This window comes from Python bivittatus, unplaced genomic scaffold, assembly GCF_059951505.1.
Source record: "Python bivittatus isolate LINGU-HERP-01145 unplaced genomic scaffold, Pbiv_v1 ctg000840_np1212, whole genome shotgun sequence".
In the NCBI taxonomy this organism is placed as follows: domain Eukaryota; kingdom Metazoa; phylum Chordata; class Lepidosauria; order Squamata; family Pythonidae; genus Python; species Python bivittatus.
In genome coordinates this window covers 13,068,348-13,085,343 of record NW_028277113.1, presented here as the reverse complement: position 1 = coordinate 13,085,343, position 16,996 = coordinate 13,068,348, and the positions used below count along the sequence as shown (strand labels likewise).

At 37.2% G+C, this 16,996-nt stretch overlaps 1 protein-coding gene across 6 annotated transcripts in view; it reads right to left on the bottom strand.

The window, feature by feature from the left end:
• The window catches only part of FARS2 (phenylalanyl-tRNA synthetase 2, mitochondrial), a 238,406-nt gene that overhangs the window by 185,721 nt on the left and 35,689 nt on the right, over positions 1-16,996 (bottom strand). For 4 of the 6 annotated variants that reach the window (XR_015794111.1, XM_088131038.1, XM_088131037.1 and 1 more), the window contains exon 2: positions 441-1,073. The exons of 1 other annotated variant lie outside the window; for it this stretch is intronic. Coding sequence is in view for 4 of the 5 variants with exons in the window: in XM_088131038.1 (XP_087987164.1) it covers positions 441-1,070 (630 nt within the window). In the remaining variant the exon portion in view is untranslated. Of the gene's footprint in view, positions 1-440; positions 1,074-13,557; positions 13,668-16,996 lie in introns of all 6 variants that reach the window. One more of the 6 variants, XM_088131034.1, reaches the window with a different exon arrangement.

The window sequence follows — 16,996 nt, the reverse complement described above, 5'->3', positions numbered from 1 at the left end:
CTTTCTTAAATACAGCATTGTCTTTGATTACACAGTCAAGCTCCTTGAACTCTGGAACTCACAAAAGGGGTCTGCATGTTTTTCTTCCTGGTTTCTATAAGATTTTATAGAGATGACATATATTTTTGTTCTGTTCTGGTTACTATTTATGGTAATGCTTTTTAAAAATCACACCCGCTAATCACATTGTTGAATGGGGGGAGGGGAAAGGGAGGACTACTTTCCAATCTATTGTGTCATAAGCTTAAAAATACATTCACATTACCATTCCTACCAAAATTCTAGATCAGTCATGCAGATGTATTTGAACTACAAAACCCATAACCAAATCCCAGTATTAGTTGAGCATAGTAGAAATGATAGGTTGTAAAACTGGAGAAGGCTTCTCTAGATAATATTTTAATTCAATCTTATCTTAATCAGAGAAGAACCAGACTTACTTCATAGCTGGAGAAGAGCCGGACACCTTCCATTTGATGGAAGACTGGATAATGGGTGCTATCAACCTGATCACGACGATAAACATCTCCCACAACCAAAAATGCATCAAGTCCAGCATGTATCAAGTCCCATTGGTGGGCAGATGTGTGAGCTCTTAGCATGTGAGTATGATTCAAGTAGTAGTTATCCCCTTTCTTCCTACTAGGATGGCCTTGTGGAATAAGCAGTCTATCAAAGTTTTGTTCTACTGTGACCACTGGAGACATATCATCGTACACTGAAAACAGTGGGGTCCGAGAACGTCCCAAGTACTGCTTGTAGAAATGGTTTTTCACACGCTCCTTAATCAACCACAAAGGATGATTTCTTTGGTTGTGCAAATTTATCCCCACCTTGGAAAGAATTTTCTTGGTAACATTGCCGTAGTTATCTGAGAAATAAGTCTGGCCAAGAAGTTCCACTGTATTTGCAGAGAGGGCTCTGGCAGCAAAATCTGAAGATATATTTTTGTAGCAGGCATGGCTAAAACTGGCAGCTCTTTTTATCTGAAGTCCCCATGGTAAAACCACTTTGATGCAATGGATCATTTGTATTACATTTCTGGATGCAGCCATTAGAATGTCCTTCATGTGCTGGTAGGGGAAAATCAAACACAGTAATTATTATTCCCTGCAATATAGAAAATGAAAATCTCCAGAAAAAAGAAGAAAAAAAAGTATTTTCTATAAAATACCTAATCTTTAGCTCATTCAGCCCCAAAGGAAAGTTTATGAAACAATTCTACTACAATTGGTACATTATCATAAAATTATTCATGCTTTGGGATTCTGGTATTTTTCCCCAGGTATACTACTGCTGATAAAGACTAGCAATATAATCCTAGACATGGTTGCTCATAAGAAATTTCAACAAACTTACTTCCAAACAACTGTGTTTACAATTGCAATCTAAACTGATGAACCAGAAACTCCTGTTTCAAGCTTTGCCTTTCATACAATTTCATTAGTGCCAGGGGGACTGCAGTGTTAATGTAATTTCATGTGATCCTTGGGACATCACATAATTTCATGTGGCCTTAAAATATGACTGAATGCATTTGTGAACACTAAGCAAGATTAATTCAACTCCAAAGAAACATGTTTGGACATCTACTAAGATCCACATTCCTGCAAAGCTTCTTTGCCATTTTTTGGTGCCTCCTTGTCAAGTCTGCAAACAGTTATGTTTTGCAATATTCCATATTGAGATTTTTCTCAAGAAACTAAAGCTAGCAAAAATTGCATCAGCCATCTTACTGTATTTCCTAAACTGATCTTGTCTACATGGACTACTTATATTTTTTTAAAAAACCTTTGCATATTGACATTTTAGACTCATACCCCTGAAAGATTTTTTTTCTCTCTTTCCTGTCCAAAATGCTTAATATACAAAACTGAAATGTTAGGAAAAATGCTAGCAAAGCAAGTCTGCCTGCTTTTTGTGATTTGATCAACTTTTATATGAGGAGAGAATTTCTACTAGTATAACAAATGTTAAAAACAAAATAATAAAGATATGATAAATGTACTAAAACTGGGCACTTACCAAGCTGCTTAGCAACTTAACTATATACTCTTTTTAGCACAGAAATGTGTGTGGGTGTAATGCTGTAAATATTATTGTCAATGCTATATTAGATTGTCTAAATCAGTATTCCACCAGCTAGTGCTCTCTAAATATATTGGGCTGCAAATTCCCACCATCCCAGGCAAAACTAGAATTGTTGTTTAAGAAATTCAGAGGATGCAACTTTGAGGAAAACCGGTTTAAGTCTGAAATATAAAGCAGGACTATGTAACAAATTATTTATGAGTCATGTGCAGCCCTCTAAGACTTGCCAAATTTCTGAAAATCTCAGCATCATAAAAACTGACATTCTTAAGAAACCATACATTTACATTAACAATTACCACCAAGTTATTTCTGGGAAAATAGACTGGTTTATTTTCCCAAAAGAGAGCCTTCCAAAAGAGTTGTCACTGCAATAGCACTACGTTCTATGCTACATTCTTAACATTTTAAATCATAAACTACACAGAAATTGGTACTCTTAGGAGATGTAATGCACACATAAGAAAAGCCCAATGGAATCATGCCAAAAATCATACTGGATAGAAATCCTGGAATTTGTAGTCAAAACACATCTGGAACCACCAGGTTGGGAAGTTTGGTCTATCCACTCCAACATTCTCTTTCCACGGTTGCCAATCAGATGGCTGCGAGAAGTTCCCAAACCCACAAAAGAGAAGTTTCCCACTCCTATTCACCACAATTGTCTGGAGGTATATCTAATCCATAAGATAATATATAGCAGTAACCACTGACAGCTTTTCCTGTGGGTATTTGTTGAACCTTGCAGTAAAGCAGTCCTAGTTGGAAGACATGAGATTACTGCATCTTGTGGTACATTGTGTAAGAATTAGATCTGGCAAGAAGAAAGAGGCAGAAGAATCGAACGTAGTTTCCACTAATAATGCTTGCATCTTACCCTTGACAACTGTTTGATTTCCTCTTAACAGTGGAACTTTTTTAGTTCGTGCAATAAACATACTTGTCAGAGAGTTGCATTCTTGAGCACTACCTGAGCAGTTTCTATTTCTTCTCTTGGACAGAAGACTGATACATCCTGTGTGAGAAAAAGACTTCTCCTATCCAGTACATTTTGCTTCCTGTGGCAGAACAGGGTTTATTTGGTCAGAAACACCACAATTTCTTCTACATTTATAATAGGGATGAGTAAATATACTTTAAAATCTCATCCCCACCACACCAAAATGGTAAACTTTGGGTTCTTAAATAGAAATTATATTCTCCCTTAGAATTTATTTTCTTGGGCATGGGGGGGGGACAATAACATATGTTAAAAAATATATCATCTCTCTCATATCTTCCTTTCTACTTTTTAGGCAACATCCCAGTCCCTCATTGCTGTATGTTTTCCTTCTGTTCCATCATTATTTTGCTTGACATTTATACTGATATATTTTGAAACAAGGCCAAGGAAGGCAAACTTGCTTGATGCAAATGCATTGTAACCGAAAAGCTGAGATAAGGGGAAGCAAAGCAAGAAAACACATCGCTGCTTCCATCTAAATTATGTAAAGGGACCAAAGTATAGAACTGATGATGGTCTGAGTGACAGGTAATACCGATCAATCCTGACAAGATAGATGGATCGCCTGTCCAAGAAGATTGTGTTCAACCTATTCTAGAATACAGGTAGTCCCTAGTTTAGGAGCACCCAAGTTACAGACAACCCATAGTTAAGAACAGAGCCTACTGTAGCAAACTTCAAGTTAAATACACAATGGTTCAAGTTCATTACCCAATACTACTTATACAGTATTATGCAACACTGTATTATGCAATAATACTGTTCCGGCATATATACAAACTCAACTTAAGGACAGACCTTGGGAACGGAACTCGTTCTTAAACTGGGGACTACCTGTATTTCAATTCCTCCTAATGGATCAAAGTTCATAATATGCAATGGCCCAAATCTAGCTTCATGCTGTGACTATGTTTTCTGAAGCAGTGACTTCTACAGTTTACCTGAGGCTAATTTACTTGGCCAGAACTTGGCCTGTTTGGTCAGCTTAATCCACTGTTTGTCACTGCTTGTAGTCAATTTCCAAACCTATTCAATGTATTAATGCTTGCTTTTAAAGCTCTACACCAGTGTTTCTCAACCTTGGCCACTTTAAGATGTGTGGACTTCAACTCCCAGAATTCCCAGCCACCCATGCTCTACACAATCTGGGAAATGATAAGCTAAAGGGATACCTATCCCCATATTAAATGTTCTGCGCACTGAAATAATCTGCTTTTCTCTGTATGCCATGTGATATTATGAATGACAGAAAAATAGAGAGGCAACCTTCCCTTTGTACTGATTATATCAAATTTATAGGGCTCCTTCTGGGGGACGATCAGCTGGTTGCTACTTGTTTATTAATGCCAGACCTTTTCACTCTTCCAGAAGTAAAAAGGTATTTGTTTTGGCTTTTTGGCTTTTGCGTGTTTTAAGTCTGAACTTGTTTTAACTGCTGGGGATGTTTAATTATCATAATATCATATTCTATTTTACTGATTTTATTGTAAACCAGCCTGAGTACTATTTTTAAAGTTCGGTTTTTTTAAAAAAAAGTATCAAAATGATAACTGCCTTAAGAAAAGTCAAGCCAAAATGGGTTTAAACTCTTGTCCTATTAAGAAAAAAAACCTGTTTCTTTTTAAAAAATTTATTTTAATAAATTTAGAATTTGGATCAAAGATTCCCCTATTATTGAAAGGTGAGGCTATCATATAGTGTTCCAGAGGACCATTAGCTGTCAGCAAAGGATTACAGCTGTCAACAGATAAAACTCTAGCTTTTTGCAGCCCAGATATGAAAATCCTAAGAAATGAGACAACCTCCTTTGCAGGTCAGAAATTATCTACTTATTGAAAGTGAAACAGATGGTGGGCAAAATAAAATTCCTTTCAATGGCAGCCCATTGGATGGGAGGTATGGCCAGGTTTGGAGGTAGCCTACAGTCACTGAAGAGGAACTCTGCCAAAGAATTCAGTCATGCTAGCACACAATTGTACAGGCTGAAATCAACCACAGACCAAGATCTTTCTACCTACGGCCTTCCAATGACAGGGCAAGGATAGGCCAGATCCTGCTTTATATCTTCAGTTCTAAAATCTTTCTTTCCTCCCCACAGGGACTGGAACCAGCATAGATAATTCCCACATTCATTTCAAAACAGAAAAAAATGCAAAAAAAAATCCATCAATCTGACAAACATCCTGCACTCACTAGCTTAAATTACCCAGATGTTGGGAACGATGGGCATTCCGCCATTGCCTAGTTAAAACTGTATTCCAATCACAAAAATACATAGTTATTGGCTAGTATTTCATGACCTTAAGGAGAATCCCAGCTGCAATCAGGTCCTCAAGACATATGTAAACTTTGTGCAAGCTATGATTCAGATTTATTAAGTTATGCAAATGAGCCATAATGCTCCAACTCATTAAAATTTAATATCTGGAAATGAGCAAATGATAACACTTTGATATAAGCTACATTTATGAAACCCAGATAACCACCTCTTTTTTCATGTGTTCAAGAAAATTAGGGATTTTTTAATTTAAGTACAGTACTCATTTTATTATATGCCCATTTCAGTTGCAGTTCTGCTAAGCTTCTTTCCAGTTTATTTGGGAAAAATCTGCAAATCACCCAAGATATGCCAAAATGATGTATTTACTTAATATCCTTAGGCACAAAATAGGATAACATGGCTGTGAAGAATTTGGGAGGGGAGAGGAGTTGTCCATAAAGTCAGTACTAACAGCCCCTTAAGAATTTTGACAGTACCAAGTTTGCCAAGCATACATAAATTATGTCTTCCTGCAATTTCTTTAGTGAGTCAAAACTGCATGCTAGTATACTGCCAAACTAATATGTTGCCAGCTTTGAAGCTGCAGCAAGTTATTCGGGTCAAAGTCACTGACAGTACAAGGTATGTTATAAACATTTAAAAAGGGAAAACAGGGATCATCATTTTTTTCTGCTTTAATCTTTCTAAAAAAGGTTTGCTTTTTTTCTCATTCTCATTGCTAATTCTTTCTCATTTTTCATCATTATTGTTGTGACTTTCCGTGGAAGTTCCCATGAATTGTAGAATGGGGAAAATATTCTGAATTTTCTAAACACCTAAGTTTCTTTAGTTGCCACAATTTAATGGCAGGATTTTAATACTGAATAACATAATAGAGTATCTCTTCGTTAATGGGATTTAGCCACTAGAATGCTCTCCTACTAATATGAAAGAGTTAGTTCTGCTTCTACTCTCTTGGGTGCAAGTCCCAGTGAACTCAGGTCAACTTGATATACTTTGTTATTTTTTGGAGATTTGCAAAGTGATCTTGGCCAAGCTGCTATTTCTCAGCATCAAATCCTTACCCGCAAAATGAAAATAATGCTTTGGGCTATTTTAACACACTCTATGCAGCACCACATTTGAAAAGTGTTTAGGAATTTTGGCTGGTCCAGATTGCTGCAGCCAAACTGCTAACTGGGATCAATACATGAATATTGACTTGACAGTATGCTCATTACAACAGATTTACTGGTTACCAGTCTTATTTTTGGATGCAATTCTAGGTGTTATTTATGGCTTGTAAAGTAATGCAGGGACTGTTCTCCCTTATGAACTTGCCTAGCCTTAAGATTCTGAGCAAGATCCTTCTCCTGATCCTACTAGCAACACTATCACATTTGGTGAAATATAAAAGAATTCCTTCTTAGTATGACCCTTCCAAAAAGAAATCAGCTTACTTCCCTCTATTGGTAGGCAAAGATGTTCTCAAGCAAATATGCTTTTTGACACATAATCTGGTTTGGTTACTGAGATTGGTTTTAACTAAGTACGGTCTTTATTTTTAAAAAATGTGTTAAATTAATTTATATATTACAATTCTGATTATACTTTGATTCATTTTATAGTTAAGCACCTTAAACACTTTTGGAGGAGTATAAAAAAAAGACAGACCTCATTATGTTGGTATTCAACATGCATATCTTGCACAGCTAAATAGTACTATGCCATAAAATAAGAATATGTATAACAAGGATAGATATCCCTGAGGCCACCCAGATGTTTTCGATTTCAACGTCCATCAGCTCTAGCTAGCTTGGCCAAGGGCAAGAAATTATGGAAGATGAATTCAAAACAACAAGAGAGCAGCAGGTTGTCTATCCATTATATATCATCATCATCATCATCATCATCATCATCATCCAGAATTCTTGGAGTTCAGCTAAGTAAAAATTCAACTCTGAATATTCAACATGTAGACAGTCAGAAAATTCCTTGTCCAATTCTCACTTCAGGCACAACCTAGTGGTAACTGTGGACAGCATCCAGTCTGGATCCTAAGCCATCCTTCCTTCTATAATACTGGGGACCACATAAATGGCATAAAGCTAGAAAAGGCTATTGAGATAATATATGGAAAGCACTAAGAACATGTAACAAAATGGGAAAATATTAATATAAACAAAGAAACAAAAATATGGCTTATGATTCTTGTTTGTAAGAAAAGCAAGCCACAATTCTGGGTTTACACATTATATTAAATAACACATGGATTGAGACATCCAGTCTGTATAGTTGCTCTCTTTGACAGAAGGAGCCAAGAAGGAATGCATGTTGTTCATTCAAAATGAATTTCCAATCACTTTTGTTTAGAAATCTGGTTTAAGAAATCCAAATAAGCCATCCTGGGATGTAGATACCTTCCTCAACAATCTTACAGGTAGTCCTCACTTAACGACTCTAACTGGGACCAGCAACTCCACCACTAAGCAAAGCAGTTGCTAAGTGGGAAATCACATGACTGTGATAGTGCTTTCTGGCTGGAAAAAGACAAGACTACTCAGTTTCACACTTTTAGCTTTTGTTTGCCTCCTAACCACTCTCCCACCCTTTAGAATACTGAAGTGCCTGCTTACTGTCTTGTATACATTGAAGCAATGTGATTGTGCCAGCAGCCTGGGGCTGGGAGTCGCAGCTTGCTACACAAACAGCTTACTCTCTTGAAATCCCTTTTTCTCCAATCTCTCTGCTCTGCGGGGGGGGAGGAGAGAAAAAGCAAGCAATTTCTGTAGGCAATCTATCCTTTGCCTGACCCTTTCCCACTGCCAGTGCAAACACATTGCTTTTGATGTGTAGAAAAGTAAACAGCTTATTCTCTTGCAATCCCTTCCTCTCCAATATGTCTGCTCTGCAAGGGGAAAAGAAAAAAGAAAAAAAAACACAGGTCAGGCATAGGACGTGTACTGATTGTAATGGCGATCACATGACTAAAGGATGCTGCGAAGGTCTTAAATGGTTGTAAGTTGGTTGTAAAGTTATTTTTTCAGCACTATTGTAACTTTGAATGGTCACTGAATGGGTGGTTGGTAAGCGAGGATTACCTGTACATGTCTTTGTTAGAAGATGCAGAGAACTACTATATCAACCCCATCATACTTTAGAGTAGAAATGCCTTAGATTCTTCACTGAATTCCTCATTGTCAGGTGGGGACAAATTGTGTTTATTCTAGAAGCCAGAGTATTAAAACTAGGCTATACCTTAGAGGGGGGAATCAGAATAAGGAAAAAAGGAAAAGCCATGGTTGCTGGGCCACTTAAAGACTCATGGAATCTGTGAGGAAGTTGTTTCTTTCTTCATTGGGAGTTAACTAGCCGTTACAGGCTTTCAGTCTTCCCCAGGGAGGGAAAAGAAGACAACAGCTGAATCAATTTATTAGCTTCTGTTAGTTCAGACCAAAGGTAGGTTGAGGAAGGAAAGGAGTAATTAGGCTGCAGAGACAGACTGGACACACTGCTAGTCAATGTAATGTCCTGTGTACATTTATTGGCTGTATTCAGGGACACTTGGAAATCCCTGTGAACCAACAAGGGTTTGCCAGAATCATTATCAGTGTTAACAAGCTGAGCTATAAACTATGATCCATGATTAAATGAGGTCTCCTTCAACTTTTCATTGTAAATGAGAACCTGGGATGTGTTAAGCTTATGCATTCTGCAGACAATAGAATATTTACACACTTTAATTCTACTAAAGCTTAATAAAAGGGATTTCTATATTTCACTTCTAATGGAGGATACCAAAGAAAAAACAGTCCTGTGCAGAAATGAAGGGGAAGGGAAAGGAAAAGGAAAAGAAAAAAGATTGAATCACTCCATTATTAACCAGGAGGTTGAAGCAAATTAAAAATGGCAGCACTACAAAAGCCCAAATAACAACCCTGACTCTAGGTCATAAGATGCTTTTTGATGTTGTCAACCCAAACATGAAAGAAACAGAAACTAAGCATACACTAAATATGCACTTAAAATGAGTGATCAATAAGAAAAACGTTTTATTCTTCAGACTGGCAGAATTTTCACAAGCTTCATAGACTTCCCACCAGATTCATTAAGAACCAATCTAGTATATTAAAAACTTCAACCTGGTCTTGGGAGATCTGAGTCCAAGCTACCACAAACACGGACTCACAAATTTGGGCCAACCACTCTCTTTCAGCCCAGCTTATCTGACAGGATTGCTGCGTAAATAAAATTAGGGAAGTTCTTATATATTCTGTCCTAAATCTCAAGAAAAAAAAAGGGGGGGGGGAAGGAAGACATCTCTCCTTTGAATGAAACACCAGCATTGCAGTTTAGAGTACTCCCATTTACTGATCTAACCAATCAGAAAAAAATTTTTCTGCAAGTCTATAACATTCTCCTTCCCCCTTGCCTCTATCAAAACATAAATTAAAAGAGAGTTGAGTTGATGGCCTTCAATTATCTTTTAATTTAGTTGTTTTTAGTGTATATTTTCTGAAGATTTTACCAGACCAGGTAGTATCATCTTCTTGCGTATGGACAATACCATTTTGACTAAATAAGAATTGGAACTCAAGTCCAAGGTTTCAGAAACCGGATGTACTATTTCGCTCTTAATAGCGGAAACTTCATGCTAAAACTAAAAAGTACAGGAGATTATTATGACAGTCACGCTCAGCTGGTAAGATTCCAGAAATTTTGGATTTCATCTAGCAGGGCAACTCTTAGATTTTTAATGCTCAATCTAACATAAAATAAGATTGAATGGGGAAAAAATAAAAATTGCATCGGCAGAGATTAAAAACATATAAAGAGCTCTAGTGAATCAGCTCACAGCCTACATAATCTGGAAAATGAAAAGACCTGTAAGTTTCTTCATAAATTCTATGTCACCATTACATTCATCTCACAGCTCTCAGGTCAAAAAGAACATAGAAATGGCATATACTGCTTTTGTTTCTATGACACAGATATCCCAGCTGCATTTTACTGACATTCAAATGTATAAAAAGACATCACCGTGACCACTTTCCATTTATCTGTCATCAATTCTAACACAATGTTTAAAGAAAAGATTAGAAAATTTCAGAACAGGGAACTATAGTTTGCAGCCTAAGGCACACGACTCCTACCAGTTGGTAAGAGAAGGGCTGAAATATGAATGAGCAAGCCATTTGTCAAGGAAATTATGCAAGGGCACTCAGCCACTGTACAGAACAGCAAGCAACTTAAGACTCAAAGCCAAGACAAAATAATCCAAGGCATTCAACCCATCTGGTTTTCTGAACAGTATTCCTGAACTATTCCGAGTCTGAAAGAAAGAAATGGAAGAGGTGTCCCCCTTCCACAAATGGATGAATTTAAAGTAATACCTTTGTGGTTATTACTGATATTTGGGTACAGGGAGGTGCAACACGAGCATGGTTGGTCTTGGGGTGGCTGCTGCCAGGTGGGAGAGGGTGTGTAAGTGGCCAGGGAGGGTGGGTGAGTGGCCAGGGAGGCATGGCGCAAGTGGAGAGGTGCTTGGACAAGGTGCACAGGTGAGGGACATTTACCTGAGCAACTTGTGACCTTCCCTGACAGCTGCCCTGCTGACTTTATTTGTGGGAACTTGGTAGGGAAGGTCACAAATCATGATCACATGACTGCGGGACACTGCAACAGTTGTAATTGCAAGCCGGCTGCCAAGTGCCCAGACTGTGGGGCTGTTGGGACAGCCAGAACTTCAAGGATGGGTTGTAATCACAACTCATTCAGAACCATCGTAACTTCGGTCACTGAACAAGTGGACATTAACCAAGGACTACCTCGACATATTTTTCAGTGAATCAATCACTGACAAAACATGTATCTTCATACCAATGAAAAGGAACTAAAAGGCAAAAGGAACAAGACCTAAATCAAAGAAGTGATAGCATTTCCTATACTTTCTATATAATTATACCACTGTCAGAAATTAAAGTATTTAAAATGTCATTCAGAACCAATCTAAACATTTTGGCAAATTCAGATGATACTAATTTAGAGAAAGGATTGTGGCTTTGGGGTTTTCATTTGGGGTGGGAAATTTTTAATGTACCCTCACACTAAAAAAACTTGCATATAAAACTAGGCATATTGGGCTAATGTTGTCTATAATGAACTAGCTTACTTTATGTGGGGACATTAAAAATAAGGATCCTTATGGTAGGAGGTTAAATGAAACTGTAGGAATAGTCCCAGAATGATATAATTCACATCTAAACATAAACATATAGTACTTTCAAAATGGTCCATGTTTCAAGGCGTACTTTTTTGGCTTCTTAGTTTGCTCTATCCCAAAAGGTTCATTGTTGTATTGGTTCAAAATAATAATGAAATAAAAATATCAGCAATCATCACCATGCGTTGATATCATAATAATCATTTGTGGCTTACAAAACTATAGTAACTCCTTAAAAATCAGACAGAAAAATACCCTCTTTTGCATCTTTATTATCTAGTTTGATCAACAGCAGTTGCAGGTGAAAACACAATCTGCAAGATTTTGTGAAGATTTGATAATCGAAATGCCTATAGACATAATATACAGTAGGGTGATATTTCATACTGCTATTGGTGTGCATATTGGGTCTCTGAATCTATTCTTTCTCCCCTCTTGTTCACATACACAGGGAAAAGCAATCTGACAAGCAGACCTCATATCAATAGAAGCGAATATGTGTAGCTCAGGGTTAAACTGTGGAGTCCCGGGGGTTCTCTGAGCTTGGCTGTTTCCTTGCAAATGTTTTGTTACCCAGCTAGGTAACATCTTCAGTGGAATGGGGTTTGCTCTCTGTTTATATACTGTGGCATGCCCTGTTGGTGGGGGTTTTGTTTTATTTTTTCCCTCTGGTAGTTCCTTGATTAGGGTATTGTTTACTGTCTGATTGTATGTCTGGTGATAATCTTGGTGTTAATCTCTGCTTATCTGGGTGATGACTGCTGGTGAAGAGATGTTCTGGTGTTTTGTTTTCCTTTTTGTTGTCTCTTTTGAATAGTGTGTAGATGTTTATCCCTATGTGCCCGTTGGTGGCTGTCTTGTCTGAATACCAAGCTTCCAGGAACTCCCTCACATTTTAGGATTTAGCTTGGTCTAAGATGCTGATAGTTTCCCAGTTGAAACTATGATTAAGTCTGTCCAAGTTATCTGAGGAACCATCTCGCCCCATTATATCGGCTGATATAATAGCCTAGTTCAAGACATATAAACAAGGTATTTATTTGGCTACTATGAAAAGATCTAGCCCTTGTGAAGGATTTGGGGTCCATTTATATGTACCTTCTTCCCTCTATGCACTCCAATTTGCTGCACTTACCATCTAAATTTTTTCATGAAATCTAAAATGGAAAAACTATGGCTTAGACAACTAGTTTACATCCAAACCAGGACTGGTAATCAAATATAAATGGTGGCTTTCTATTCTGATTTAGAGACTGCCACTGTTCACCTAATTTGGCCCTTATAGCAAAAACTGTAATTTATTCAGATCAAATATGGAAGGAGTAATCAGAAAATGCAAGGAGAGGGTACAGTTCATCAGCCTCCAATCCAGTCCCAGTATTTGACTGATACACCTGAAGCAGATCAATGCCAAACCAATATTGCAAATCCTTCAAAACATCACAAGAAGGCTAAAGAGGGATCACAGGACTGCAAACTGAGATAGCATTTGGTTTAATATAGTTTTTATTTTAAAAACTCATAATTAAATTAGCATTTGGTTTAATACAGTTTTTATATGAGAAACTCATAATTAGAATCATGGTAGAACTGCAAGGATGGAAAGTGTTACATGTTATTCAGGTCTACAAAGTTAAGATCTAGTATAAAATTGTAAAAAAATCAGAAGAAAACTGTTTTTTGTTATGTGTCTATTTTACCAAAAAAAACTACCTAAAATAATAAAAGGGATTATAAAATATTTCTTAATATTTTATTTCTTTAAATCAGTATTTTTGTTTGATTAGAACGTACAGTGCATTTGGAAAGTATTCAGACCCCCTTCATTTTTTTCAATTTTGTTATGTTGCAGCCTGATACTACAATCATTCAAATTCTTTTTTCTCATAAATCTACACTCAATACCCCATAATGACAAAGTGAAAACAGAATTTTAGAAATGTTTGCAAATGTATGAAAAAGGAAAAACTGAAATATCACCTTGGCATACGTATTCAGACCCTCTGCAACAACATTTGAAATTTAGCTCAGGTGCCTCCCATTTCTCTTGACCGTTGCTGAGCTGTTTCTATACCTTGATTGGAGTCCACCTGTGGTAAATTAAATTGATTGGACATGATTTGGAAAGGCACACACCTCTCTATAGAAGGCCTCACAGCTGGCAATGCATACTGTATCAGAGCAAAAGCCGTGAGGTCAAAGGAACTGCCTGCAGAGCTCAGAGACAGGATTATTGCAAGGCACAGATCTGGGGAAGGCTACAAAAAAATTTCTGTTGCACTGAAGGTTCCCAAGAATACAGTGGCCTCCATAATTCTCAAATGGAAGAAGTTTGGCAGAACCAAGTCTCTTCCAAGAGCTGGTCACCTGGCCAAACTGAGCAATCGGGGTAGAAGAGCCTTAGGAAGAGAGGTGACCAAGAACCCAATGGTCACTCTGACTGAGCTCCAGAGATCCTGTGTGGAGATGGGACGAAGTTCCAAAAGGACAACCATCACTGCAGCCCTCCACCAATCTGGCTTTTATGGCAGAGTGGCTAGACAGAAGCCTCTCCTCAGTGCAAAACACATGAAAGCCTGCTTGGAGTTTGCAAAAAAGCACCTGAAGGACTCTCAGACTGTGAGGAACAAGATTCTCTGGTCTGATGAAACCAAGATTGAACTGTTTGGCCTCAGTTCTAAACGTTCTGTCTGGAGGAAAGCAAGCACCGCTCATCACCTGCCCAATACCATCCCAACAGTGAAGCATGGTGGTGGCAGTGCCATGCTGTGGGGGTGTTTTTCAGCAGCAGGGACTGGGAGACTGATCAGGGTTGAGGGAAAGCTGAGTGGAGCAAAGGATAGAGATATCCTCAATGAAAACCTGTTCCACAGCACTCAGGACCTCAGACTGGGCCGAAGGACCTTCCAACATGACAACCATCCTAAGCACACAGCCAAGACAACGCAGGAATGGCTTAAGGACAACTCTGTGAATGTCCTAGAGTGGCCCAGCCAGCGCCCTGACTTGAACCCTATTGAACATCTCTGGAGAGACCTGAAAATGGCTGTCCACCAAAGGTCCCCATCCAACCTGATTGATCTTGAGAGAATTAGCAAAGAAGAATAGCAGAAAATCCCCCAATCCAGGTGTGCAAAGCTTGTTGCGTCATACTGAAAAAGACTTGAGGCTGTAATTGCTGCCAAAGGTGCTTCAACAAAGTACTGAGTAAAGGGTCTGAATACTTAAGTGCATGTGATCTTTCAGTTTTTTCTTTTTAATAAATTTACAGACATTTCTAACATTCTGTTTTCACTTTGTCATTATGGGGTACTGAGTGTAGATTAATGAGAAAAAAAAAGAATATGAACAATTGTAGTATCAGGCTGCAACATAACAAAATTGAAAAAAGTGAAGGGGTTCTGAATACTTTCTGAATGCATTGTAGATAGCTTCCTTCATTTTCTGTGTTAACTTCTGCCTGCTTATTTCTCCTGGACAAGCAAAAATGAAGAAATACTGTGTTCCTTACCATTCAGCAAGGTGAATATTTACATTTGCAACAAAATTCAACAACTTTTAAAGTAAACATATATTTAAAATAAATTATACATAATACATTTTATAAACAGTGACTTTATATTTGTAAAGGGTGCTAAAAAGTAAGAATCACAATATTTAACTTTTTTGTAAAAATTCAATTTTTTCCTAAAATTTCAACATTTTCCCAAAGCTGAGGAAAACAGTTTTTAATTACTTCAACATTTCCAAAAATTGTACATCACTATTTGAATCATATTTTAATATTGAGAGTATTTTCATAATAACTTTTTATTAAATTTTTAAACAAGAAAGATAAAAACTACAAGAACTAATATTTAAGAAAAAAGAAAATAGAGAACAAAGGCAAAAGTGCAGAAAGAAAAAAAGAAAAAAATATGAAGATTATATGCCTTCTTTATAGGATTTTCTACAAACTCATACTACATGGCTATCCTGCTACTAACATGGAATAACTGTGTCATTTGCACAATCTGTTGTACAAATAGCATGACTGCTTTATAGCTCTGTATATCTGAAAACTCTTTTGTGAGGCCAACCTTTCAAATTATGCATATACATTCTTTTGATCCTTTGCACCCTCGTAAATTTTAGTATTAGCATAGCTTTAAAAAAAACATGCTTAGCTGGCTTGTTGGAATTTAAAAAGCAACAACTGTAGTATATCTTCCACAAGTTTAGTTCTCTGCTCAGGAGAAGGAAAAGTGACTTCAGAGCAATTTCTACCATTTCATCCTTCTAAGTAGTTCAAAAGGCAATTGTGACCCCTGGCACCACATAAATATTCTGGGAGGCAAATTAGTACAGGCTAATATCCATGAGAATCAGCACTGTCGAGAATGCTTGTACATGAGGCTACAGCTATTGTCCTCAGTTTCTAAGCTATGGGGATTACAAAGCACTGTATTCAATTCTCTTAGATTTTTAGCTAGCATATAAGGAAGACCATAGTTGCAGTTTGAAGAATTTTTTAACTGAATCTCAGACAAAATATGAAAAAAAAGCATTTGTATGTGTATAGATTTTATACGACATCACATTAATTATTTTTAACAAGCAGAAATAAATTGGGGTACCAAAACACAACCATTTAGATTTATAGCATTTTGTCAAATGCTAGTTTTGGCTACAGGGAATAATAAAGAGGCCCATAAATCACAAACATATTATTTCTAAGCAGTAGGGGATTAGATTCTTTTCTACATGCAGTATACCAGTTAGAAGATTCAAAGTCCCATTCATAACTGGATTTCCTCTGCCCCCAGAGCAGTTTCAAAACAGAAGAGACCAATTGCTGCAATAATTTATGTAATCGCCGACAACTATACAGTACTGCTCTTCTGCATTCCAAACAAGAGTAGCTGGGCTTTATAACTTGCTTAAAGCTTATTGCTTCAGTTTTGAAAGTAATTGCTGAATAGATCTTTTTTTCTTCTCTGTCTCACTATTCCAGAACTGATTGGTCTGCTATCATCTGCCTGTGTTCTAATGGATCCTTATGTGTTTTGAACATGGAAAACATAGGCCGTAAAATGAACGTGATCCTCTTTACTTAACTGAAATCTGAATGCTGAAAATGAACTTTCATAGCAAAACCTTAGGTGTGTCTAGAAACCCACCTACCACTTGACCTTCCAGAAAACTACCACTGCCAAGCCTAGTGGAAAGTCTTGAAAGAGATCTGCTGATTCTTTTTGATACACCTTAATAAAAGTGGAAAAACACAGAAACAGTTAAATTAGCTGAGGAATAAAAAGAACAGCAAAAAAACACAATACAAGTAAGAACAATGGAAGAGATTACAGTGCTGCAAAATATCCTTAGCACCAAAATGGTTTGTTTGTTTACTTACTTAGAGAATTAGTATGGCTATCCATCT